Source organism: Doryrhamphus excisus, chromosome 4 (genome assembly GCF_030265055.1).
Source record: "Doryrhamphus excisus isolate RoL2022-K1 chromosome 4, RoL_Dexc_1.0, whole genome shotgun sequence".
Classification (NCBI taxonomy): Eukaryota; Metazoa; Chordata; class Actinopteri; order Syngnathiformes; family Syngnathidae; genus Doryrhamphus; species Doryrhamphus excisus.
In genome coordinates, this window is record NC_080469.1 from 6,346,076 (window position 1) to 6,372,515 (window position 26,440).

At 39.5% G+C, this 26,440-nt stretch overlaps 2 protein-coding genes across 33 annotated transcripts in view; one reads left to right on the forward strand and one right to left on the reverse strand.

Annotated features, from left to right (window-relative positions):
* rimbp2b (RIMS binding protein 2b) overlaps window positions 1–17,145 on the forward strand; it is a 94,338-nt gene extending 77,193 nt beyond the window's left edge. For 11 of the 32 annotated variants that reach the window (XM_058071975.1, XM_058071979.1, XM_058071960.1 and 8 more), the window contains 9 exons: window positions 96–221; window positions 2,620–2,801; window positions 3,837–4,005; window positions 4,130–4,192; window positions 5,477–5,580; window positions 7,372–7,398; window positions 7,833–7,904; window positions 10,283–10,417; window positions 13,846–17,144. In XM_058071975.1, the coding sequence (XP_057927958.1) occupies window positions 96–221; window positions 2,620–2,801; window positions 3,837–4,005; window positions 4,130–4,192; window positions 5,477–5,580; window positions 7,372–7,398; window positions 7,833–7,904; window positions 10,283–10,417; window positions 13,846–14,004 (1,037 nt within the window). In that variant the 3' untranslated portion in view covers window positions 14,005–17,144. Of the gene's footprint in view, window positions 1–95; window positions 2,460–2,564; window positions 2,802–3,836; window positions 4,006–4,129; window positions 4,193–5,476; window positions 5,581–7,371; window positions 7,399–7,832; window positions 7,905–10,282; window positions 10,418–11,065 lie in introns of those variants that run through there. The other 21 variants (XM_058071965.1, XM_058071967.1, XM_058071980.1 and 18 more) reach the window with 17 other exon arrangements.
* piwil1 (piwi-like RNA-mediated gene silencing 1) lies at window positions 14,927–25,139 on the reverse strand. Its single transcript, XM_058071990.1, has 21 exons — window positions 24,978–25,139; window positions 24,407–24,511; window positions 23,122–23,224; window positions 22,808–22,936; window positions 22,388–22,602; window positions 22,179–22,300; window positions 21,854–21,934; window positions 21,375–21,572; window positions 21,153–21,261; window positions 20,302–20,425; window positions 20,081–20,198; window positions 19,783–19,897; window positions 19,523–19,710; window positions 19,360–19,432; window positions 18,251–18,451; window positions 17,976–18,079; window positions 17,813–17,883; window positions 17,579–17,732; window positions 17,378–17,503; window positions 17,022–17,169; window positions 14,927–16,029 (listed from the first exon to the last, which is right to left on the reverse strand). The coding sequence occupies exons 2-21, from the start codon at window positions 24,473–24,475 to the stop codon at window positions 15,913–15,915; spliced, it is 2,565 nt and encodes an 854-aa protein (XP_057927973.1). The 5' UTR covers window positions 24,476–24,511; window positions 24,978–25,139; the 3' UTR covers window positions 14,927–15,912.
* Between the last annotated feature and the right edge of the window lie 1,301 nt (window positions 25,140–26,440).

Here is a 26,440-nt window from a genome sequence, read left to right on the forward strand (position 1 = left end):
CTTATTGTTCCGGCATGGTTGAGTGGAGCTATGTGTGCGTGTGAGAGCGTCTGGGGAATCTCTGACCATAATGTTGTGATTGGTGTCTTCTGTAGAGATCACCATGGACAGTAACAGTGAGGGGAGTGAGGGGAACCTCTCACCCGTCAAGGAGGATGTTTACTATGGCAGTGTAGCTCGGCGAAGGATATGGCCATCTTTGTCCTCAGAGGATCAATATGGTATGTGGCGCAGCTTCTCTCCAAGATGACCTTCATTTCAACTTGACAATGCCAGAAAAAGGCCTAGCACCACAGTGCTATCATGGCTGTCTGTGGTCTTCTGCTGGACAGACAGCTGATTTATCCATCTAACTTAGCGCAATTGATTAACCAGACAGGGAAAGACTTGAAAGATGGAACACTTAACTTTTCCCATTTCTGGAGAATGAAGAGCCTTCCCTGTCTTTATCCCTGTTATCCCAAACACACCAACCCTCCCACTCCTCCTGTTCACTTTTCATTCTATTTCCAATACCACTCAAAGCCTTCTTTCACAAAGCAGTACAGTCCGGTTGAGTTGACTGCATTAAGCAATTTTTGGTGTTTTTATTGTCACAAGTTGAAACATGTCCCAAAGTAACTAACCTTAACTGACAGAGACTCTTCGCAGGATGGATCAATGTCTTTTAACAATACAGCGTCCATGACCATTTCATATTTAGGTATGTATGTTATACTCTGATGCTGCTATGAAGTTACACAATGCTAGCAGATTAGCTCACTCCTTCAAACTGTACCATAGCGCATTCAACTGAACTGTACCGCTTTGTGTAAAAATGGCCTCAGCCCGCCCTGCCTTTCCTTATCTACACCTAAGTCGAATCACTCTACTCCCTCGTTTTTGGACCAGGTGCCCTTTTTCACTCTTTATTCTGCATGGGCTCTGTTTTTTAATTTTAGTTTTAGTGGAACCTCTATGGTCTGACACAATTCATAGTGAGCTGTGACTTTGTTTGATTTGAAAATATCTTTCCATGGCAATTAATTGTCATGACCATAAAACCTTTACTGTACTTTTACAGGCAACTTTTTAACTTATCATACATGTGTAAAAATCACTGTTAATACTAAAACATTGCAAACATTTTTAACTCAATTATCACACAGTTAATGGTAAAATATAAACCAGATTAATTGATACATCCATTAAAATATGTGTTTTTGACACAATAAAGGCGAGCAATAGAGAAAGTGTTTCTCCAAGATGCGTCTACATAAACCGCACTGCTCGCTGTAAAGTTTTAATGCTGGATTTACCGTCAAAGCTAACTTTTGTGTCACACAGCACATAGTTATGGTGCGTTCAAGGACACCGAACAAAGTGTGACATGTCAACGTTTACCAAAAAGTATTATCAGTTAAGCATAAAGACAAAAATGTGAAAATGGTGGGCTTTCTAACAGCGGTGCATGTATGCTGTTTACATGTATTTTTTAAATTTTCGAAAAAAAAAAAAATAATTAGGACCAAATATCTGCAAATTTGCTAATATGAATGCGGAATTGCAAATCTGTGGAGATCCACTGTGCATATGACTTTCGGTAAATATTCTTTTTCATCTATTTGTTGAGGCTGGTCTTCCTTTTTTGTTGAAATAAAGTGACCAAAGCAGAAAAAACAATGGCTCAGCATCACGCTTGTTGATGTTGATGTTGTTCATCCTTGTGAGGTTATCAATGAAAGCGGTTCTGATGCTGACATTGTGGACCACTCTAAAATATTTACTTTATAGAACATTTTTGGACAATCTCAGGGACATTTGACTTTAGAGGTTCCACTGCCTTTAAAGGGAAATACTCCCGTAACCAGTTATGGTGTTCATGCATTGTTGGGAAGAGTCACTCATTGATTCTGCTGCCATCAAGGTCATTCTCACCAACAGCGATTTTTGCATTTCATTAGCTGGCGCAATATATGTGACTGACGACTGACTGATTATTGTGATTTACTATTCTGCCATCCAAACATTAAACATGGTGATCCACGAGAAGCATGAAGAACTGATATCAGGTTCATCCCTTCCCCCCTCTCGCTGTCCCTGATATCTATCACTGGGGATGGTTTTTCTCCTTCTGGAAGGGGTGTCTGCTGCCCTTTTAGCTTCCTATTGTTTGCATATGCGTGAGAAGCATGATGACATTACCCCCATTGGATGTAGGAATGCTCGTGTCATTATTTCCAACCCCAGCAAAGCATGCTTTTGACTGGGTCTCTGTTAGATATAAGGCAGTGAAACAGCAATGAACAATCGTGCTGTGCTTCTTGTTTTCGCCTCATACTGCACATCATTGGGTTTTTCCTTCACCCAGAAGCTGCTTGACATGTCCTGTGATGTCATTCCCACTGCTAAGCATGCGTGAACAAAGAACAAAATTACAGCATTTGGAGTTATTTTCCAATTCCGATGGATTTCAAATTGTAAGTGTAAGAGCATTGGATTCTTTTTTCACACATGCATTTCACCGCCCTCCCCCCCCGTCAGCTCTAACGAACAGACATCTTCTGCTCTCATTGCCTCTACAGCCAGCGTGGCTGTTTAAGGCCGGTAGTAGCAGCAGAGGCCTCCTCTCTGTTTCAGACAGCTATGGCGGACGCAGGCATGGGCGAGGACGCCGCTCTCCGGATTACTTTGAGGAATCGGAGCCAGAGGAGGTGACCCGTGTCTTTGTGGCTCTTTTTGACTACGACCCCCTGTCCATGTCTCCAAACCCTGATGCCGCTGATGAGGAGCTGCCTTTCAAGGAGGGCCAGATCATCAAGGTATTACGCTACTGATATCTACAGTATATAATATAGTATACAGTACATACATGAATAGTTGTCCCTTGTTTATCACACTTAATTCATTCCAGACCCAACCGCTCTGCGGAGGAAGAGTCCTTAGTTTTTTTGTAGTTGAAGCACAGCAAACCTTCTAAATAGTTTTAAACAATGTTAGAGCTTACCTTACCTTGCCTATATATCCAGACGGGTACATACAGATCTGATCAAAATCTTAAGACCAGTTAAAAAATTGCAAGAATATGTATTTTGAACATTTGGACCTTAATGAGATTTGAAGTAGAGCTATAATATGCAAATACAGGAAATGGGAGTGAGACAAAAAACATTTAGAATAAATAAATTGAAATAGGTTGTTTTTACCTGATCAAAAGTTTAAGACCACAGGCTTTAAAAGACAAAATCTGCTCAAAATTCTCGTTTTCTGTCAGGCATTCACACGGTCATTCTCCCCTGATGGCTAAAAGCTAAGAAGCTTTCTCTTCTTGAATGTGGTTGGATCATCAAGCTGCATAAGCAAGGGTCATTCTACCTTTTTGGAAAGATCCCGGAATAGCATTACAGAATAAAAAAGTCAAGTGGTAGACCCCAAAAAATTACACCTATACTGAGCTGGAGGATCTGATTGGCACAGGTCGGTCTTCGACCTAAATGAAGACCCTTACTGATGCCGACTACAGCACAATAACCATCACCATGTCTCCTTCAACGCCACAAAACTACCTATTTAGACTTTGCCAGTGAGCATCAAACATGGGACATTGAATATTATATTTATGATGCTTTGCTGGTCTGTATGGATTACATTAACACGGAATGGAAGAGCAAAGTGATATTGCCTGTATAATAGGGACTTAATGCCATTTAGATGATATACCACTGATGTTGGTGGTATGTGTGCTCTACCTTAATCACTAATTGGAAAATATTATTACTAAATATAGAACCTCAATGTGCATCTTTGATGAAGTAGTGGTGAAGTGGTCTTCCCCTAACATGCCCTCATCCCTTTAGGTCTTTGGCAATAAAGACACGGATGGTTTCTACAGAGCAGAAATCAGAGAACGAGTGGGTCTGATCCCTTGTAACATGGTCTCTGAGATCCAAACCGAGGATGACAACATGATGGGGCAACTCCTCAAACAGGGCTTTCTGCCACTTAACACTCCTGTGGAGAAGTTAGGTGAGGAAGTCTGACATCATCTTTGGACGAGTTAACTGCTTTATTCTCTGCTGCTAACTCTTTTCCCTTTTCCTTTTGCTCTACTCTTCACACCTATTTCTGATTTTTCTGCTTTCCTATGAAGTGAACTGCGACCGTTTCAAAGATGGACGAGTAATAAATCGCAGATCAAGAAAGTCCAAGCGAGGTCTGTGTCCTGTCCGACTTTCTGTTTGCTTCACTTTTAAAACTTTTAAAACTACCGGATACTACAGTATTTTTTCATACAGTGGAATAACAAACACAATCATTTGACGCCTAATTTGTTCGAATTGAGAATAACAGTTTACAGTAAATCCCTACTTTTTGCAAGGGTTACGATGCCGGACCACCAGAAAATGGCTAAAAACCACAAATAATCGATACGTCCATAAAATTGTCTATTTTTGACACCTGGCTCACCGCCCTCCATAATTCTCCTGCTAGCTCAGATTTTCGTTGAACATTTACAATAAAATAAAGTGTACTTATTAGATTAGATTCAACTCATGAAGCCTCCTCTTCTCTCTTCAACCGCCATTGTTCACTCTCTGCAAAATCCATGTTTGAACCCTAAATACGTATGCATCACACACATACTAACTGCATTGCTTGTGTGTTTTAAAAACAAAAGGTGACTGTGGTAAAAAGCCACATTGTGAGTCCAAAGACGAGAAGCTAGCTAGATAGCTGCCACTGACAGCTAATATAAGCGTGTACACAAAGTTGCAAGATAATTGGAATGGCAATACATTTGATAAGAGGGTGATCAAACATGGTGGCATCGATAGGCGTATTATAGCTGTGTCAAGCTGTCTAACTGAATCCATGAGGTTTTACAGACTAGTTTTGATTCTCATGGTAATACAGGACAAAGTACATCCATTGTCGGATCAATACGGGTGTCGGCAATCGACAATCTCTAATGACATAAGTCATGGGCGATTTCATTTTCTGATTTGCTAGCTAATAGGATTCAAACAAGAAAGGATATTTTCTGATTTAAAAAAAAATACTACAGATGGACTGACGCTTTGTATTAATAACATGACAAGATGTGAGACACATTCTACGTTCACCAGAATTAACGCAACCAGAGATGATATAATGGTGTAAATTCTCGAAAAACCAAAAAACGCTAACCCAAGCGGATACTGGTGGAATCACAAAAAAATCCAGAAAAAACCCAAAGCCTTTTACTTTACAAATTTTGACGCCTGGATTTCTGTGTGGAATATTCTACTTTCAAGGTTTCAAAGTATTTTCTTTCTCTTTACACATTCTTCAATAAATATGATGTTTTTTTAAATTGTATGTAAAATTAAAATACTACTGGTTTTAGTATTTTTAATTGTCTTGTGGTGATTGTCAACAATAGTATTTGTATGATTTATTACTCCTTTTGTAAAGCTTTGAAACCCATTAAAAAAAAAAAAACTTTTCCCATTCACAGAGAGGAATAGGCGGAGTGGGCGTCAGCATCCAATGTCAACCCGCAGAATGGTGGCTCTTTATGACTACGACCCAAGAGAGAGTTCCCCTAACATTGACGTAGAGGTACTGTCCACCAACACAGTTCATTTAATGTCAATGTCGCTGGCATCACGTCTTTCAAATGTTTCAAAGACATTTTTTGGTATAACATTTCATGACCCAGTTACAGGAGGTCCTCGGGTTATGAAGGAGTTCCTTTCTTTGACCGTGATGTAAGTCAAGTTTTAGTGTAAGTCATAACTTATGCAGAACACATATAAAATGCTGTGATAAGATTAAATTCAACAATTAAATGAAAGAGTAATAAAAAGAAAATAACTCCTTACGTGCACGGAATCCATGACCCCATTCAATTATCTTAATCCTTAATGATGGTCGCGGTAGAGTGCCTATAATGTAGATGTATTGATTTAAGAAAAAAAAATCGGGACAATGCATACGTATTAACTCATTCAATCTTCAATAATTTTTTGAAAAAAAAAACGTTTTGACTGATCTTTCATGGCACGCAGAATAATGTTTTCTATGGCTATATAAAGATGGAACTTAGCAAAAGAAAGATTGGACTCCTGTCTTTCACCAGAAAAAAAAGTTTGTTTCCCATTTCTTTACTAATCAGCACTAAGTTTCGGGAAAATATCAGTTCCCAACAAAAATGCTTTTTCTAAAAAGATACAATTCAAGCATAACTTTCACTTTGACACAAATTTGTTGCTTTTGTGACAGCTCAAATATCTAAACACAACACAAAAAAGGGTTGTGTTAAATCACAGTAATAATGTATATGCAAATATAGCATATATCAACAATTTCTAATTTTCACATTTAGAACTAAATGTGAATGTGTTAAAATTTCCCTGTACTCCACCACACTCCTCCTCTGACTTCTCACTTGCTGTCAAGTGTGTTTTCATATGCAAAAGATCCATGCCGAGCTTTGATGAGATGCACTTCTGCCACCTTGTGGTCGTTTTCATGACTTGAAACTGCTCTAAAAGTGACATCCATTAGTGTGCACTGGCATCATCATCGCTTTTTAAAAAAAAAAACACGTTGTAAAAGCGTATTAATACGAGTTAATCAACATTTTCATGTAAATATGCAAGATTAAATAGGCAGTCTTGATTGCTGTTGTGTGCTTTTTGCTTCCCTGGTGATGGCTTTCCTTTTCTTTCACACACTCCTAAACTAATAAGCAATGTTATTCTTCCTTTTGGAGTTCTAGTTCTGGAGTGAGTGTTTTTACGGACCAAATTTACGTTATAGATGAAGTATGGCAGTGCCTTTGTAGCCACAGAACGTCGTAAACCGAGGACCACCTGTACGTTGACTTAGATGAGCTTGTCTGACTATTTTATTATTTTTTTTTTAATGAATCCAATGCAAATGTGAAAATGTGTATTAAACTTGTATTAAATTGCTACAAATGCATGAAATTCAATATCATATTGATTATATTACAGGTAAAATCCTAACCCCCTAACAAATACAAGGTTATATTAAAAAAAATCTTAATTGTGAGGTAATTACAGATGATATTACAGAAGGTTGCTTTTAGCTAATTTTCACAAGTCCATCTGGGAAATAGGATAGAGCAGATAAAAAAAAAGATCTAATGGTCCTGAACCAATCCAGCTTAAACTGGTGCCCCTCATTTGTCATGCCATCCCAACTGTGTCGGTCTGAAGACTGGCAAGATGGATTTGTGAAATAACTAAAAACTATATTGTCTGTTGTCCATCTGCCATTAGAGAGGTTAGAGTCAAAGTTGCACCAATTGAAAGGGACTTTCCATTGCTGTTATGTTGGTTTTTACTTACTCTCACCTTTCTATTGCCACTCCCACCGACACAGTATGAGGGCAACAGACTAGATGACGAGGTGAGTGAGGGTGAGGCGGATGCATTGCTGTCTGCTCTGTGTGTGTTTTTTCCTCCCCTAATTGTTGGCATCAAAAAGGAGGCGGTGACGTTCTAAGCTCTGGGACCGAGTCTGGGTGGTAACAATTGCCTGAGCTAGCATCTCCCCTCCTCAGTTTGGTCTTTGTGTCTGCGACTGCTGTACTTACACGACGCACTGTACTTTGTTTGTCCCGGGGGATCCCATAGGAGAGATGTGCCTGATGTTTTGCCAGTATGATGTTTTCACAATTACTACAGCCAAAGTCACATTGGTGTCCATTAATGTGATGCATCACAATAATTTGGAAAAGGACACATCCTTTTACTAGACTTGATGTTTTTGTTTTATTTTTGGACATATGAAAATATAACTAAAACACACAAAGTTTTATCTATGTTGCTTTTGTCTGACAGGCTGAACTGACTTTCTGTGCTGGGGATGTCATCACAGTTTTCGGGGAAATTGATGAAGATGGGTTTTATTATGTAAGTAATGTAATTCTGAATTACCAGCAACTTTGTTTGTTTTAATGCCACTGTTAGATATAATCATTTCACCTTTAGATTCAGTCTTGCATTTTCAGTCCAATACCTTCTCATAGAAGGGCTTTTTGATACACACACTCACACAGCACAACTAGAGTTGCATAACACTCACAGATAACCCATGGTTATCAATTTCCGGCCACACATGTTTAAGTTTCACTTTCCTGAGGGGTGCAGTAACTGCTATATACATTCTGGTCTCTTACACAAGAAGTAACATACAGGTACGTCGCGTCTAATCATTAATTTTCAAAGGAACCTGCGTGATTATTGTAAATCCAGGTGAGTAGTCCAGGTACACGTGAAAACCGTGCATTTAATTTTATCATGCACAAGATGGCTTGTGAATCACAACACAATCTCAGAAAGTTGAAAAATTGCAAAATTTAAACAGATATTTATGTAAATTTATTGTCGATATTAACAAGATCCGATACTGGCAAGAGTACTCGATTAACTCAAATTTGTTTCTTCTGAACTTCTTTTCTACCCCAAAATTCCCTGCAAACCTGGCAGTCAATCAAAACCATGCAAGATTCGGATGTGAGCGTGTCGCTGCACATTTCTTCAGGCGTCAAGTAGTGAGGTTTAACCCAGAAAATACTGTTATACCCCTAGTTGGCATCCGTTACACATGCACTACACTTTTATTGTTGTATTCTGCTATAGGAACTGCTAAATTTACAATAGATTCTAACTTTTAAAAGTTTAAGATGTTTTGCAGCTCTAGACAATTTTTCTTTTTTTTTAGTTTCCTGTGGTACTATTTAAGTAGGAAATCAACCAGTGACTGATGCACGATCGTGCCCGCCGTCTTGAAAAAAAAAAATGCACCATGTTCGTTATGAAAGAAGTTTAAAATTACAAGGTTCATACATATTGAGAGGAGTGTGATATTTTAGCACGCTTATGTCAGCCATGGATGCAGAATGCTTGATGCCGCTCGTGTGCTCCTGTGAAAGTGTACCTAGTGTTGTGGCCAGTCAATGCAGGGTGCTGTGTATTGCTAACTGAAAATAAAGAGAATTCTCAAATTGTAGGTACTGAATACATAAAAGTGAATACATGAGCGTTTTCTTTAAACACAAATACGGATACTGGCGAAATGTACTCATTTTATACTCATATCCAACTCATCCCTACTACATGTAGTTAGCCTCTAATACATTTGTTCCACATGTAAGAATGTTTTTCAAAGCAGAGTTGTAAGATTTTAAGGCCTCTTACTAGCCCGGGATAGCCATAGCCTCTGAAACGCACACCAGGCCATGGGCTTGAGAGCTCTTCAAGTTTATTTTACCAGACAGTCCAACAGCCCCCCCCAACAATTCACCCAGCCCCTTTTACCCGTGAAGGGCCAACCATAACTTCCCAATAAGAGGGTGAGGCAATTTATCTAAAAGGTACCATATTTACACTTACAACACCTTTATTTTATGTTACAAAAGCCTTTCAATATTACCACACTTAAGTTTCACTTTCTGTATACATTTTAAGCACGAGATTATATTTAACTACATTTACCCAACAACTACCCAGTTAACGGCCCCCTTCTCCAGGTGACAGTTGGGAGAGTCCAATCAAGGTGATCACCCTCTGGCCTGCACTCACATGGGCGTGCCCCGACCAATCACCTCAAAGAAAGGAGAAACTGATGAGAAATTAGAAACAAAACCAATTACTTCTACATGAAAAACTAACTAACTAAAGTGGCAATGAAACAACCTAAATGGCAAACAAATATAATTAAAGTGCTAACCAGAATGTGTATATGTAAATAACAAAAGCCAACTATATACACAAATAGAAAACACCTGATCAGTGAGGGATGATTGGCAGCTCCCTCACAAGAGTGGTGATAAAGGACAAACTAAGAAGCCAAATTGGTACCGCTTCCACACGGAATGGGAGAAATTTTTTTTTTCCACTTTCATTTCGGTTGAGATAATGTAAGGTAATGTTTAATCAATGTCACTAATATCGCTGATGCCTCGTGACCAGAATACTACATATTGTATTTCAATATTTGATTAATAATAGGCCACAGTAACCCACAAAACAACAAGAACATATTATTAATCACACAGGGGGGCAAAAATCAAAGCCTACTTTATGTTGTGGGTTGAACTGGACATGGATAAAAAAAAAAAAAAACATCATCACAAAAACATCACAATAAGTGAGCTGTGTAAACTGGAAGAGTTTGTATCTGTGGAATGGGCAGATTATGCATTTCCCAGCATGCTTCACTGTAGTTAAAATCATCACTTTTTATTGTTTTATGCCTTTTTAACAAGGCAACTTTCTATCCTTTTCAGGGTGAGCTCAACGGACACAATGGACTTGTTCCTTCCAACTTTCTAGAAGAAGTGCCTGATGATGTCGAGGTTTTTCTCACTGACTCACCATCTCGATACCCCCAGGACACTCCCACACGGATAAAGACCAAAAGGGTACATGCTCCTTCCCTGTACTAGCAGTACTCATTTTACTTTCTACTTTCTTGTTTCGTATGTGTGTGTGCGTGTCATTGGTCAAAGTGATTGAACATTTTGACTCATGGTGTAAATAAATAGTGAAAATAAAACTTTTAAGACTAATACTTGACAGAACTACTTTTATTTTTATGTTTATGGGGAAAGCTTTGCAATATGTAATACTGTATGGATATACTATTTATAAAGCATTTTCAGTGGAAGTATAAGCTTTGTATTTGTTCTGTCATGTCTGGAAAAGCTCATTTAACACTTTTTTTGTGTTTAAACTTTCTAATGGAGTTGATGTGGTAAAAAAAATAAAAAGCATCATGTAGTGTGTAGGCCAGCATGTTTGCAACATTCACACGCATGCATTTCTCAGCATTTTCTAACAAGATAGTCATTTTCTATTTGCTGCTCAATGCCTTCTTTGTATATTGCTGTCTTGTAAAGTACCACGTTACTGTTTTGGAAAATGTGGTTATTTTTCTGTTCAAATTCAAATTCAAATGAATTCAAAAAAATATATTTTTCTGTGTTCTAACTTGACATTTTCATTGAAATGCTGTCACCATCTATATACATTTTTTTTTATTTCTTTTCCTCACCTGCTTGGCAAAACAGAAGAAGAGTGTTCATTTCACACCTTAAAGGCTCTGTTTCAGTCACGTAAGTGAGCAACTGAGGATACCAAGATTACGCTCCCCTCGTCTAATGCAGATGACATGGGTACCCTTAGTTTCTGGTATGCAACATGTACACTACATGACATTATTTAATGCTGCTATACCTTTAGACGGTGCAGGGGATGTTCTTGGGTTTCAGAAAAAAGTGGCCACATGTTTTTTTGACTGTGCTTTGCTAGATGAGTCAATGCATTAGACAGGACGTGTGGTATCTTCAGTTGTTTCTCCTCCGAGTGTTGTACATGACAATGTCTGTCTCCTTAAAAGTCTCCTACTGTAACCCATGCTAAGCTAAAAGGCAATTTTGCACACTCCCTGCCAATCTGATATCCAAACACAAACTAAAATCACACACATAAGTACAGTATATTCATGATGTACATTACAAACCAAGAGGAGTTTATCAACCGAAATGCCTACCTTTCTCACGGTGCCACCAAAAATAACAATACAATGCAGCTGTACCACATGGACTATGCTGGTATCTAAATAGATGCTTACACACATGCAAAACAAAACTATTTTACACAAATTTACAACCTCCAAGGTATGCTGGGAAAGACCAAGCACACACTTTCCCCATGAGCAAGTTACCCAGCATGACTTGCAGGTTATTAGTATAAAATGTTGTTTTGTATGTATATTAGAGTGTAAGCGTCAGTCTGCGTGGTGCAATTACATCTACACTCTTGATCAACTATTAAGTCCAGTTGGAAAAGTGCAAGAATTCATATTTTGCACTGTTGGATCTTAAGGAGGTTCTTGAAAGCCAAAAAAATGTGAATTCAATGTCATTTTCTGTCACGTATTTACACTGCCATGATGTCTTGGTGGCAAAAATAACATTTTTGATCTGCATAAGCAAGGCTTCTCACAGCGCTCCATTCATGCTAAGGTTGGACACAAGAAGACAAGTCATTAGAAACTTCTTAAAAGATCCTGAGGGTTATGGAACAAAAGGTCAAGTGGTAGACCCAAAGAAATGTCACTGACCCTGAACCAGAGGATCCGATTGGCTATCCGTGAAGACATGGAACAATCCTTGCCCCAAATGCAGGTTGTTACTGGTGCTGAATGCAGTTCGATAACCATCAGTTGACATCTGCGAGAGATTTTAACAAAAAAAAAACATCTTCAAATGCCGCATCTCCAATGCCACAAAATTGCCTGTTTGAAATTGCATGAGCACCAAACATGGGACAATGAAAGGTGGAAGAAAGTTTTTTTTTCTCAAAGGAGGAAAAAATGGCTTCCAATGTTACTGGCTTGACAAGGAGATGCCATCTGTTTTCCACATGGCACAGTGGAGGAGGCGCCAGCATGATCTGTGCTTTTTCCTTCAATGGAACAATGGTGTTTCAGGTTGTGCAGGGGCATCAAACAGCAGCTGTCTATGTGGAGATCATGACCGCTTAATCCATTTATTTAATGTTTTGCTCCCATTTCCTCTTTTTGCATTTTGAAGCTCAGTTTAAGATCCAACCGTGCAAAAATGTAAATTCTTGCAAAATTTTGATCAGGTGCTTATTATCCTTGATGACACTGTGAGTGATGGAGGCGTTTGATGATTTTGATAGTTGGTATGTGGTTCAAGGGTCAAAATACACATGTTGCCAGATGGTCTGAGCACACCTAAAAGTGGAGATCTATTATGCTGAAAAATAGAACCATGCAGAAGGCCACATTCATACATTTTGTATACATTTTAGCTTTGTGTTATTGGTGACAAAGCAAATCAGTTCAGTCTCACTAATAATGAATTGATATTATTTTTACCATATGCCTAGGGCCAGTAAAAAATTTAACTGTGGACAAAATGGCCCTGGGCGGCACTTTGGACACTGTTAGCCTGTACAAATGTGTAACAGTGGAGTTTTTTTACAGTCTATTATAGAAGACAAACTATTTTGTACATCTTATCCAGTTCAGGATCATTTGGGAACAGGGCCTATCCCAGCTGACTGTGGGTTTAAGGCAGATTACACTCCAGACTGGTCAGTCAATCACGTTACATGTCAAAAAATCACAAGTCCGGAATAAACATGCCGAGTAAAAATAAGTGATAGTGCTTTGTCGCGGTTCTACACTATGTGGACAGAAGTATTGGGGCAGTCTCTAGGAAGACATGTTTGTGGGAAATGTGTTTTTCCACTCAATCAAGAGGAGCATCTTTGCTGTTGAACCAAAAAGTGTTTGAACATGTTGAGTTCAGGGCTCTTCCACCCGTTCAAGCATGTATAAATGGACCTTGCTTTGTCATGCTGAAACAGAAAAGGCCCCCCTTAAGAGGTGTGTCTGAATACTTTTGTCCACCGAGTGTATATTAGACAATGAGGTACCAAACCTGTATGTCTTCCTAAAGTGCAATTTGGGGCCTTTTAGCTTACGATTACAGACAAGGAGTTTTGACCAATCATTTCTCTGTAACCCAGTTGTATTTCCAGTCTCTATAGAACAATCTAAGACGTGAATGTGCTTTGTCCCTCTTGTCCCCCAAATGCAAATGTATTTGTGGAAAGGGCTGCCATTATTGGGATATGTTTTCCTATGTGGAGGTGGAAGTTAGTTGATGCTTTACCTGTGTTGTTGCAGCTTCAATCAGAAACAGGACAAACAGGCTGGGCGGGTAGGGCATCAGAGTGCTTCTAGAAAGCTGATGGTGTGACGGATAGATGGATTTTTAACACCCTCAACTGTCCCCTACGGATCTCCCGTTAGGTTCCATGGGATCATTTGGGTCCGTCCAGAAGAGCAGGCTCCCCCCCAGTGCATCCACACGTCATGCAGCACCATCGGGACCCCACTGGACATGCACGCCTACAAACAGTCAAAGGAACGTCACTACGAAGAGAAGAAACAGTTGCTCGACGCTGTTAAAACCTTCAGTGACATGTCCTCAAAGTGGACCTCCTCCATGATAGAATCTTTCTATTCAATATTGCATCTCATTACTGCACACAAGTTCCTTTTACCTCAGATATATGTTGCACATTAGTACCTGCCCTCCTGTCCATCCATTTTCTATACCGCGTATCCATCCATTTTCTATACCGCGTATCCTCACGAGGGTCGAGAGGCGGGGTACAACCTGGACTGGTCGCCAGCCAACTAGCCCTCCTGTCTAGCTTAAGTCACTTAAGTGGAATGTGGTGAGCTTTTACACAGTATGGCCAACATGCTGTGCATAGCATGTTCCCATCAAAACAAGCACACAGGGTTATCTGTCACTGCTTGAAGCCAACATCTTATAGGTCAAACCTCCATGTACTTGCCTTATTACACAATAGCCCCCTTTTCACTGTTGCTGTTCTGTGTAAACGACCGACACAGAAGCATCAGTGATATCAGAGTCAGGCAAGTGTGAGCATAACTTATCCTGCCCTTGAAAGCAGTTGTTTTATAGTGGCATTGTCATGCATACAATTATCTGACTACAGGATGCCATGTTACAAATTTTGCAGCGTCTGGATGAAAGGATGTTTCTTTTGTAAAAGCAGTGGTCACATATGCATCTCATTTGTATTTTGTCTTACATGCTACAACTATCATTGTCTAACACCAGCGTCCCAGATGCAAAAAACACCAGTATACATCCCACCTTGAAGAGGAGTGGTTATGTAGGTATTAAGAGTAGACCTGGAGGTTTGACAGTGTAGCCCACCTACCTCTAAGCAGCCCCTCTCATCAAACTCTCATCTACTTCATTGGAAAGGTCAGTCAGATAATGACGGTGCAGGTTACAAGTACTGTAAATCTATACATAGCCACAGCTCCTTATACTGTATGTAGTGAATGTATGATCAATTGAAAGCAAATGTATTTAGCGGTCCCAACCCCCCCCCCCCCCAATCATGCATCAAAACTGTGTTCTACACTTGCATCCACGTAAAACTGCCAAAATAGGAAAAATATGTATGCAACACATTATGGAAAAACACTTTCTGTCCAGCCATATTCACATACCCCATAACGTATGTTTTCCTTACTCCACATTTCTTCCTGTCAATTTGAGTGACTGGTCTTTTGTAATTTTGTCCATTTGTAAATTGTTTATAAATGTTTATACTTGATTTTCAAAATGCCTTTTTTGTACATTCACTTTATAATCAAGCAGTACAAGTATTCCCCATGGTGTCTTGAAGACCTTTTTGTTTGCAACGTGTGCTAGCTTTATTATAAGAATACTCAGCCTATATTGATGGATACAAACTACCGTGTGGGTGTGCATGTGCAATCTTTTTTTTAAAAACAAGATAAATAAATTTAATATTTTGTAATATTTGCATGTCTCATTGACTTAACTTCAAGTATGACACTGGTTTGAAATCCTTTACTGAAACTTTGGAACAAACTCTTTAAACAATGTTCATTTTTCACACCCATTAACTATACCACCTGTCCTCTTAAGGGTCAAGGGTAAGCTTCAGGCCAGAGGTGGCATACACACTGGACTGGTGGCGGGCAACAGCATTTAAAAAAAACAAACCAAAACAAAAAACTACAGTCATTGCTGCAGCTGTACCTAATAGGTACAATGGTAACAAGGTAATGTCAGAATGACAGAATTCAATTCTTATTTTCTTCAAATTCCTCAAAAAAACAAATGTTCTTAGCCAGCTACAAATCGTTCTGCATTAGTACTATACTGGTACTACCTCTGTTTGCCGTAAATAGAACTGTATCGCTGTTGGAAAATGATGGTACAAAACACTGAGCAACATAAATCAATGTCAAGGCCTGACATAAACCAGGTCAAAGAACCAATCGTGGTAAACAGCCTCTCTTCTACAAATAGAAGAGGAGGTTATCCAGCTCCATGTTGGGCTCCCTGTGGAGGCTTTGACCCACAAGGAAGGCCAACTTGTGAGCATACTGGCAGGGGGCAGGTACTGCAATGATCCCCTGAAAAACAATATAAAAAAAACAGTGAAAAACAGTGAGACATGTACCATAGTTTCCGGCGTATAAGCTGCTACTTTTGAACTGTGCAGCTTATACAAAAGTCCTGCTAATATGTGCCTAAAAACTACATTCCCCCGTGATGCTTGGTTTGTTCATGTTCCAATCACCTGACATCGCCTATACTTCAGAACTATTACTCATAGCTTAAATCTGTATACTGGATAACGCCATTACCAAATCATCATAAGGGCATAGAAAAGTACACTAAACTATCAAAACACGCCACCAAGTTTTATATCAAACACAATAATATACAAAATGCTGCATAGTTTTCTTGTAGCTGAATAAAAGTACCCGTCTGTCCATGGACACACAGCATTAACGCATTAATGCATTATTTAACATTAATGCAGTTTTCCTGGTCAGTGTGGGAGGCTTCTCCCAGCCAATGCTATGGTTCTCCCCACCTCCGTGGACAGGCAGCATAAGGTATCAGTCATTAATGCACCTTGCGCAGCCATACCAGGCGACTTCTCCCGCTGGTTCTCATGATCACGATAGCTGTAGGTGCCATAAGAAGCCACAACACCCATCTTGCAATCAATGTGAATGGACTGCACCATCCTCGTAAGATGCCCACACATGTATGTCCCGGGTTGAATGAAACATATGACCGCCTTCCATGAAGCGTGTAGTAACACTTAAAACACTTGTTTTGCACAGTTTAATGCATTTTGCACTTTTGGGGAAAACGTTAAATTAAAAGTTTATGCAAAGTTTGTGTGTAACATCTTTCTATGCCCTTTATCTCACTTTATGACGTGCACTCGTGCCGCTTGTACACCAGTGCGCCTCATTTAAGAACAGATCTGGTTTTCCCTCCTAATTTCATGGGTGTGGCTTGTACACTGGAAATTACCGTAAAGGATTTCAGGAGTGAATAGGACTGTTTACTAACATTTCAGCTAAATATTGTTGCACAAGTGACTTGCCTGCCAGTTGTAGTACATGTGGCAAAGCTTGTAGGTGAGCCTCTGCATGTGATCAGGCTTTAGTCCGCTGCTGTCATACACAACATTGTAGTGGGTTGGAGACACGCTTCCAAAGTTGACAGCCTGGCTCACAATGTAGAAGTCATACCTGGCAAAATGTACAATTGTCTCTTAGTGTATGTTCTGTATATAAAACACTCAAACTGATGGGAGATAGTGTTGCAACATATTGTTAATTCAACAATGTATTACCACCCTAATAACGTTTATTTCCCCCCACAAAACAAACACTTTTACCATATAAAATTAGACTTTCCTTGAACAGAGAAAAGACAACTGGTGTAAAAACAGGGTACCATTCTGGACGGGTAACTTTTGAGTCGATAATAGTCCCTGGAGGTGGGTTGCAGATCTTTCCATTGGAGTGCTCAAAGAACCTGCAGCTGATGCGCTTCTTCACCACCACCACACTCAGTTTGGGCCTACACCAATTGAGAGGCTGAGAGTAGATGTGCAATTGACACGGAGGTTGTAAGGTCAGGTCAAGGAACACTTACATGTAGTCTTGTCCCATGGACTTGATGGAGTCGATGATCTGAGCGATCTCATAGTTGACCAGGCTGTGTAGCTGGCCGTCTCCCACTCCATCACGATACACAATGATACGAGATGGAAGGCATCTGTTGAATTTGTAGTAGTCTTTGAGTGCTCCTGCAGATGACAATGTTCGGTATTAGCAGTAGGAATCTACAGAAAGTAATCCAAAAAAAGGAATAATTTCATGAACTTGCCAGCAAAGGCCATCTTCAGCCCATCCATAATTTCCTGCCCTCTGTTTTGCAGTTTGACCTTTGAGTACCACCTCAACAGGTAAAAAAAAAAGTTAACCTTTAAAGTCAACAAGGCACATCTTCAAGTAGGACAAGCAGAGTGGTCCTTGTGATGGTCCCAAACCTGCTCATGTTCTGATTGAGGCTGGCCACCAGTGCACCAATGGACCTTTTCCCAGCAATTGTATCATGGTAGCAATCAATGCCCACAATCATCAGCTGCTTGAGCTGCACAGAAAAACATTACTGGATTAAGTCTACTACGGTTCTGGCAATCAGCATTTTTTTTATTATACTTCACAACAATATGTGCCAAATACATTTTTACTTCATTGAAGCCTTTGGGCAACAATATTAAGTACCTGCTGTGTATTCCCCATCGGGGGCGGCCTTACTTACAGGGATTTCCACACTCCACAGTTCTCCTCCAATTTTGCAGGCCATCTGCAGTGCAATCTTGGTAGCAATAGTCATGAGGGCCTGAGGTCGGCCGAGGGTGCGGGCCACAACACACTGGCTGGGGGTGGGGCAATCTACACAAAGGTATTTCTTAATGCTGTCGTATTTGTCCTTCCTGTTGCTGCTAAGGATCACCACCACCTAAGGAAATACAACGTTAAGATACAACGTTAATAATTAGGACTACAACAAGCAAATGAACAGGTGAGATGCAAATACAGCTCCTTTGCTATATTCATTTCAAAACTGCCCCTTCGGGGTGTCAAGAGGGGCGGACTTCCTTATATGGTTCACAGTAGGAAGCAAGTTAGGAGGCGTGTGACCAATCACAGCGGAGTGGGAATGCGCGAGGCAGGCCGTGGGTGGAATAAATTAAACGACCGTTTTGGCAGGAAGCACAAATCAAAGGAAAAACAGCTGGAATAGGTGCAGTTTCTGCAAAATGTAAAAAGTTTTACATACGGGTAATCGTGTGTAGCTGCTCAATATAGGACCACAACTCAATCAATACAAAGGGTCGAAAAATGAGCATAATGGGTCCCCTATAGTAGTAGTTGAGAGGATGTTCATTTCATATAGGATCAATGTGCGCCGACACATGCAGAGTGAACCTTATTCTCATCAAGCCAGTGTACCACAGACAGATGGAGCGGAGGCGCATACACTTTCCCTTGGTCAATTCATCAAGGGATCACAATTACAGACCTGTTATATTTTTAATTCTCCTATAAATCGATATATCCATTATCATGACAGGGCAAGACTGGAAATCTAAAAAACCCAACCAATCACAACGTTTATGGTCCACGATGCCCCAGTGTGAGGTTAGATTTTATTCTGGAGGTGCGCATCACGTTAGACACAGGTTTGCGGAAGAAGACGCGAGCTGAAGGGTAATCCAGGCTACAGACTGAATCCGAAATTGAAACCGTCAAAATGCGCCAAAATTAGTACCTGGAGAATAGCAAAGCGTACAGGTATATGAAAAGGACAAAATGCACACATTATTGCCAAATGACTTCTAACTACATGAAAAAATTGCAACCAACCATCTGTATGTCATTTCCAACATTTTGCTGCAAGGTTCGCAGCAGAGACTCTTGGTGATCTTCATACTCAATCCTGGTGAAGACATCCCAATAATATAGTTCCCTAGTTAATGAGATGCAATGCAACTGGCATGCTTAAAGAAAACAAAAAAAAGACACTCACATGACAGCTTTTTTTAACAAGATCCTAAGTGGTGGTGTGACTTTGTGCAGGGTCTGCAGGAGGCTCTGAGCTTCTTTGGTGTTCCGTCTTGTGTAAAGCAGCAGCCAGTTTTGCAGTGGTGGAGAAGAGATCACAGGCAACCCACGCATCTCTTTCGCCCAGTCAGCTGTGCGGGAGTTATAGCTATACTAAAAGGGTACAAGCATCAGTATGTTTATAAGCAAACAATATTCAGTAACGTAACACTTTAGTACTTTTACCGATCTAGATTCCTGGAAAATCCTCTCTGGTGGGAGAACTCTGCCAGTCAGGTTTAGGAGCTGCTTATCAAAGCTGAGTCCCCATTTCGCCAACTCTTCCTGTGCTTCAGCATCCCTGCAAAGTCACACAACCTTTTGACTACCTGCAAAATCTAATGGTCTAACACTGGTTATGTGTGGCTAAAATTTATATTTACTTACTTGACAGGCAGTTGGGCGTGATCTGTGATCCATGTGGATCAGCCAGTCACATGGATATAATTTAGAAAATTCAGGGTAAATACAAGTGTCCACCTACCCATTTATTGTAGCTGAAAATCCGAGGAGGCGTGCTACCCTCTGTTCCGGGAACAGCTTGGTATGTGTATTCAGATCCTTCATTATGGTGTAATCTGCACGCATCCTGTCTGTCAGGCCTGATACATACATACATAAATACATTGTTTTTCCTACCAATGTATATAATGTCTGTCAAAAAGCAAATCAGAGTATCAGGTTCTACATAATGCAAGTCAGAACCTGTAAGGTAGCACAGCTCTGGAATGAGCATAGCTGGTCCAGCAGGAGGTTGTCCAGTACGAACCCGCTTCACATTGCTGACCAGCAGCACTTGGTTGCCATCTGCGATTTCAATCCCATATTGCTGCAACACAATTCAGGAGTATAGTAAAGGAACCATACTATAGTCTTGAGAGTTTTTTTGAATGACCCAGTTATAGTTTATGACCAAATCACTACAACAGCGTCTCTACAGATTTCAAAAAGTCAAATGTAAAATACCATAAAGAATACAATTTACAAACCATTTCACATGCATCCTGGAAAAAAGCACAAGATGAAGGAAAACAAGAGGCCCGCAACACACGCACATTACTTTGCCGTGCACGATAATTTAAATAACACCTTTCAAAATCGCATTTGAAATTTTATTAGACTTCAAAAGAATGCTACACATTTTAAAGACCTTAAATTGGAATTATTGAATGTTAGACCTTTTAAGACTCCATATACCCTGTAAAAGCATCTCATCCAGACATTGCTTTTACTTAACTTACATTTTACTGAGGAAGGCAAATTAGCCTTTGTTTACGTATATTGCTGTATTATTGTGTATAATTGAAAGAATGTTATGTAACAAGACTTGTTGAAGTCCTCATAATGCTGTGGAGAACCACTCAGCAACAGATCTGTTATGGTGCATGGAGTTATGAGTCGTCCTCTCCAGAATTAAACACTTTTGGTCCACCTATAATTATTATGCAACACCATTGTTGATGTTTAAAACGGACTAAAATCGATAGCTTGTGGTCCCAAGCCAATAGAAGAAAAGTAGTAGAAGAAAGAAGTAGAAAAGTAATAGTGAAACCAACATTTTTGTAGTAGTTCTTGAAGGAGATGTCTGTGTCCCCTCTGGTGAAAGTGTTGTTGGGGGTCTGATCCCAAGCAATGTCATCAATCCTGTAGGTTTTGTTGTTGTACCTGATAACCGGACACAGAAAGAAAGAAAAAATTAAACAATTCACTAGCTTAATTATTTGAGCAGACTTTCATATTTATAATGCCCACAGTAATGGGTCAAATGTGCTTCTTACTTAGTGAGAACGATGAGTCCAACAAGCTCCTTGGAACAGATATCAGTGAACGAATGAGGTCCACACTTCTGCCTCAGGTTGACCATAAAGTCAAGAACCGTCTCACTACGCAGCACCTTGTGGCTCACGTCTGTACAAAGCATGATAGATGACTCGTACTGCAAAATGGCTGTGGTATATCCAGGCCATATGGTCAGTCTGGAAAAATGATGTCATTTGTAAAAATTAGAAAACGATATGTTCTTGTCGTGAATCAACTTCTCGTTTAATACTTTGCAGTTAGTCACAGTGATTTCCTTTTTGTCTTCATACTGCCAGTTGTAAGTCGTAGTGATTTTTTCAATATAGCGCTGCATACAACTCAGATTTCTCAGACACATTTTAATAACCCAAAAAGAAGCATCTTGAGGAAAATGTGGTAGATATCTCGAAATATTAAACATATATTGATATTTCATTTTTAAAGCAAAATTATATACCTGTGATTTGGAAGGTTGAGTGGATCTTTGGCATTGTAGTAGTTGCGTCCGATCTGTTGCATGCCAAGAATTCTCAAAATCCTGTAGAAGAAATGAATACCACTTAATTGGCTCAAAGCTGTATATAATAAATAGTAATGGCCTATGTTCACACTGCAGGTCAATTCAGATTTTTTTTTATATATTTCACGGGTATCTGATTTTGTCATGACAGTGTGAACAGCACAATTGCAATTCTGTCAAAGAGAGGACACTGAACAAATACAAGATATACAAAATACTACAATTATAACACAACACTACATATGGAAAAAACAAAGCTGACCTTCTGAATATGATGTTGTAAAACTGCAGACACACTGGTGATGTTGGTGGCAGTTCATTTGTCAAGGTGACAGTTATCTGAACTTCCTCCCCATTTCTTGTCTTAGTGTTAAACACAGTCTCCTGAACACAAGACAGACATTTGGGCAAGCATACATAGCACACAGTAGATGGGTTCAATAAATATTGCATGTTTTAGGCTAACAGTACCTTGTGTTGAAGTCTGAGAGGCAGAAACAGAATTGCTCCATCAAAGCAGTGAGCTGAGCCCAGGGCTTGCTCATGCTGAAATAGAAGGGCTGATCGAAGGCGACGAGACTCCATAGGTGGTTTGAAGTCCACATGGTACTGGTACAGAAGCCATTGAGGGCGGGAGAGGATGCGAAAGAAGTTGGATGACAGCTGAATAGAGGAGCCACTTGTTCCTGAAATAGTCAATATATTTATAGTATATTTAATTATTAAAGGGTAACTGACATGATTTATCGATGTTGCTGATGTTGATGCTTGATATTGTTTGTAATTATGTTCTACGTTGTTTGTTTGTTTGTTTTTTTTTAAAGCTGCGGTCTTTAAGTAAATGAATATATACAGTACGTGTGTTTAAAACTTGAGAAAATTGTGACAGACCAGACTTTGACTCTTTGACATGCTCCATTGTCTGCCTGGTGTAAACCCCAACATCATGGAAATCTCTTCGACGTCCACCTCTTTCTCCCAGTTTCACCTGATGAAATCCTGCTGAGATCTCTTGCGCAGCTAGAAAACATGAACACAAAAATACTGATACGCAATTGACTAACTTCACAGACTCAGTAATATGTTGAAAGTAAACACACACACACACACCCTGTAACAGAGTATGGCTCAGACTATTTAACGCTAGCTCAATTACGACTATAGCATTAAAAGGAATCAAAGCACATCTTTGTGATACAATGTACCTGCTTCAGCAAAAGGCACTGGGCCACTTTTCTGCCTCCCTCGCCCAACCAGCTCACCCTCCGCTTGTGGTGCAGCCTTTGGTGCAGGCTCTCTAGCCTGAGCCTTCCAAGTGCAATGAAAATGGTAAAACGTAAAATATGTCAGAATGAGCAATGGAAAACACTGATGAAGAAATACATACTGTTTGCTTTATGTTATCACAATGCTGAGACATTATCAAAAAATGTTTGTGTCTTAACTAGAGCCTGACCGATATGGGACTTCTGGGGCCGATGCGATAATATTTGCGACTGAAAACGCCAACATCCAATAGTAATTTTGAATAGGCTTGGGCGATATGTGGGTGACGAAATAGGTGTATCCCAATGACAACATTGTAAGCCAGCTCAAATCAACTTGTTTTCTTGTGTTGTAAGGCACAGAAAAAAGAAAGTAATGTGTTCATGTTTCACAAATGTGAATGATGGGCAAAATTCCAAAAAGGTACGATGACTTATTGCCACCTCCATTCACAGTTTTGCTTCAAATTAATGTGCTTTGTTCTTGCAGGTACTCGAAGATGTGCTCAGTACTGTGCTGTACTTGGGTTCCCACTGGCCTATATTTGTTCCTTGGTCCATTTGCTTGCTTACACTAGTGTGCATGCGATTGAGCAATGCCCTGGCCCACCTAGTCCAATCATGCCAAAGGAGGAGTGTGATCCAAATTTGCACATGGTCAGAGCACTCACATGAGCCATATGCGCCTGACTTTAGTGTTAAACGGGGCCAACTGGCCAAGTGAGAGCACACCTGAAACAATATTTGAGCAATGGTCAATTTTACTGGGATTTCAGCTAATCAGGGTTATACCTTTGTTTTTGTACAATTACTTCCCAGTCCCTAATACAACTGTAATGTATTTTTTAATCGCTATTGTACCACTAGATGGCGCCCACACCCAACAGTGGCACTCAGTTTGCTGGACTTGCTGATAAATTACTTTTCAGATACATCTGATTTAATGTTTGATGTGATGTGATGTAATATGATTGTGGTTTTAAAGTCATTAATTTTTTCATTACCAAACTTATTTAGTACACCAATTGCACTTTGCTGTGTACTTATTTTAAAGGGTGCATTGACACTATTTGACATTTATTCTGGACAAAAAATGTCCCTTTTTTCCACATATAAACGCTGGCAGGTATGCTCTTTATTACAGTGAAGAGGCAGATGGATTTATTATTGTACCTGACTACAGCAATGCATGTTCATGTTAAGTGTTCATCTTAAATGTTCTTACTGCTCCAGGTGCAGCTGGCTCCTGGCCACGAGCTCTGCCTCTTGATCTTGCACGTGCCCGACTGGTCATTCTCCCTCAAAATCGCTCAACAGCGTCAAAAATGTCCTTTTATTGGAAAAATCACATTAACCACACAAGACAACTTCGGAGTTCATTGCACACGTTTGACAAACGTCAGGCAGTGAGAAACGATTAACATAAAATATAATTACCGCTCGGCTAGGCCTAGGCTAAAGTTCAGTTGTACAAGTGCACTGTGGGCATTAGCTTAATGCATTAGCTTAATGCATTAAGCTAATGCCTTGCACGTGCGGACTATGTTAACCCTTGTCTTATTAAATGGTGTAATACTAATATATTCAAATCACAACCAAAATTAAACATATTACATACGCGCAACGTTATATAGATATATATGCAACAGTTTTGGCACTATCCACACTATATTCTAGCCATTGATTGGCTACTACCTATTTTCGTTGAAGCCTTGCTAGAACTACAAATTAACAATCATTAAATCGCTGATGTTCAAAGTATGTATATATATATACACTTGGATTGGAATACTCACTCGACGTGGGGGGAAAAGCTATTTTACCGAAGAGCTAACTTCACAGCAATCACTTCCCAAGATGTGTTAACGCATCTGACTCAATTGCTAAATTGGCCTCATCACTCGGAAAATCCTTGCGCATTGCAACAGCTCAGATAGCAGTTCAACCGATTAAAGGAAGCTTAATTTACACATACAAAGTCAGTTGTTTGAAATAAGATAACATATTTTTTTTGGTGAAAAACAAGAACAAACTACTAGTTAATAGTTGTCAAGAACTTATTTTTTTAGCGCAGTGATATATTCATGTACTGATAGAGGTGGGTACTAAATTTGCAGTCTGAGTTTTTGCCACCTGGGGGCAGCACAGACCGCCTCCGAGGAGTCACAGGCTCAACACATTTATTGACGTAATAAAAGTAATTTAAGTTTTAATTTGAATGGAATAACGGAAAAAGTCAGAAAAAAAGTCTCTGCTGAATCAGTTTTACTTTTTTCACAGAAGACAACCAAGCCGTTTGTATGTGTGCTACATATTTCCTTCCTATTTCAAATTATATTCCTTCTGATTTATTGTTCATCCAATTCTATTCTGTTTAATATATTTTTAATGCATAGCCTCTAACATACCCCAGCGACCCTAATGAGGATAAGCGGCATAAAAAATGAATGGATGGATATTTTTAAATACATTTTGTAAAATCTAATACCAGTTTGAGAGTCTTTTTTCCTTCCCATAACAGGAGAAGGGGAAATTAAATTAGCTTAAAATTAAATTAGCTGAACGTAAATTTAATAAAGTGGCCCTTTTGGCCTGGGTGGGGTGAAGAAAAATGTATTTTCCTTCCAACAATACACTACAGTACAGTAATTCCTCACCACTTCGTGGTTTGAATAATGCACATGCATCTTGATTCCTATTATTAGATTTTAAAATGCACATTTAAATCCATTTAATGTATATTTACCCTAATTAAGCATTTTCAAGGATAAAATTGCTAAATTATCTTTAATACGAATATAAGGCATTCAGAAGACGCATTCAAGAACATTGTAATGATATACTGGTCACTAAGTGACAGTAATGTTACTGTAATGCCACCTTGACACTTAACGCCTCCCATTGTCACGCTATTTGCCACGGTAATGCATGTCTTCACATGGTTTGTCACAAGGAAGATCTAGGCTACAGAAATTATAGTACTTTACAATTCCAAGTTAACTTATTCATGAAAATGAAACACGTTTTCACATGCACCGCCCGTATTGTTCGTAAATAGGTTGCTTTGCTTTAATGACTCATTTACGTGTGACTCATGGAGATTGTGTGTGCAGAAAATTTTTAACATTTAAAAAATTGCATTGGGCTGCACATTGAAGAGTAGTCAGCACGCAGACCACAGTTTGCATGTTTTCTCCTGGTACTCCAGCTTCGTCCCACATTCCAAAAACATGCTAGGTTAATTGGCGACTCCAAATTG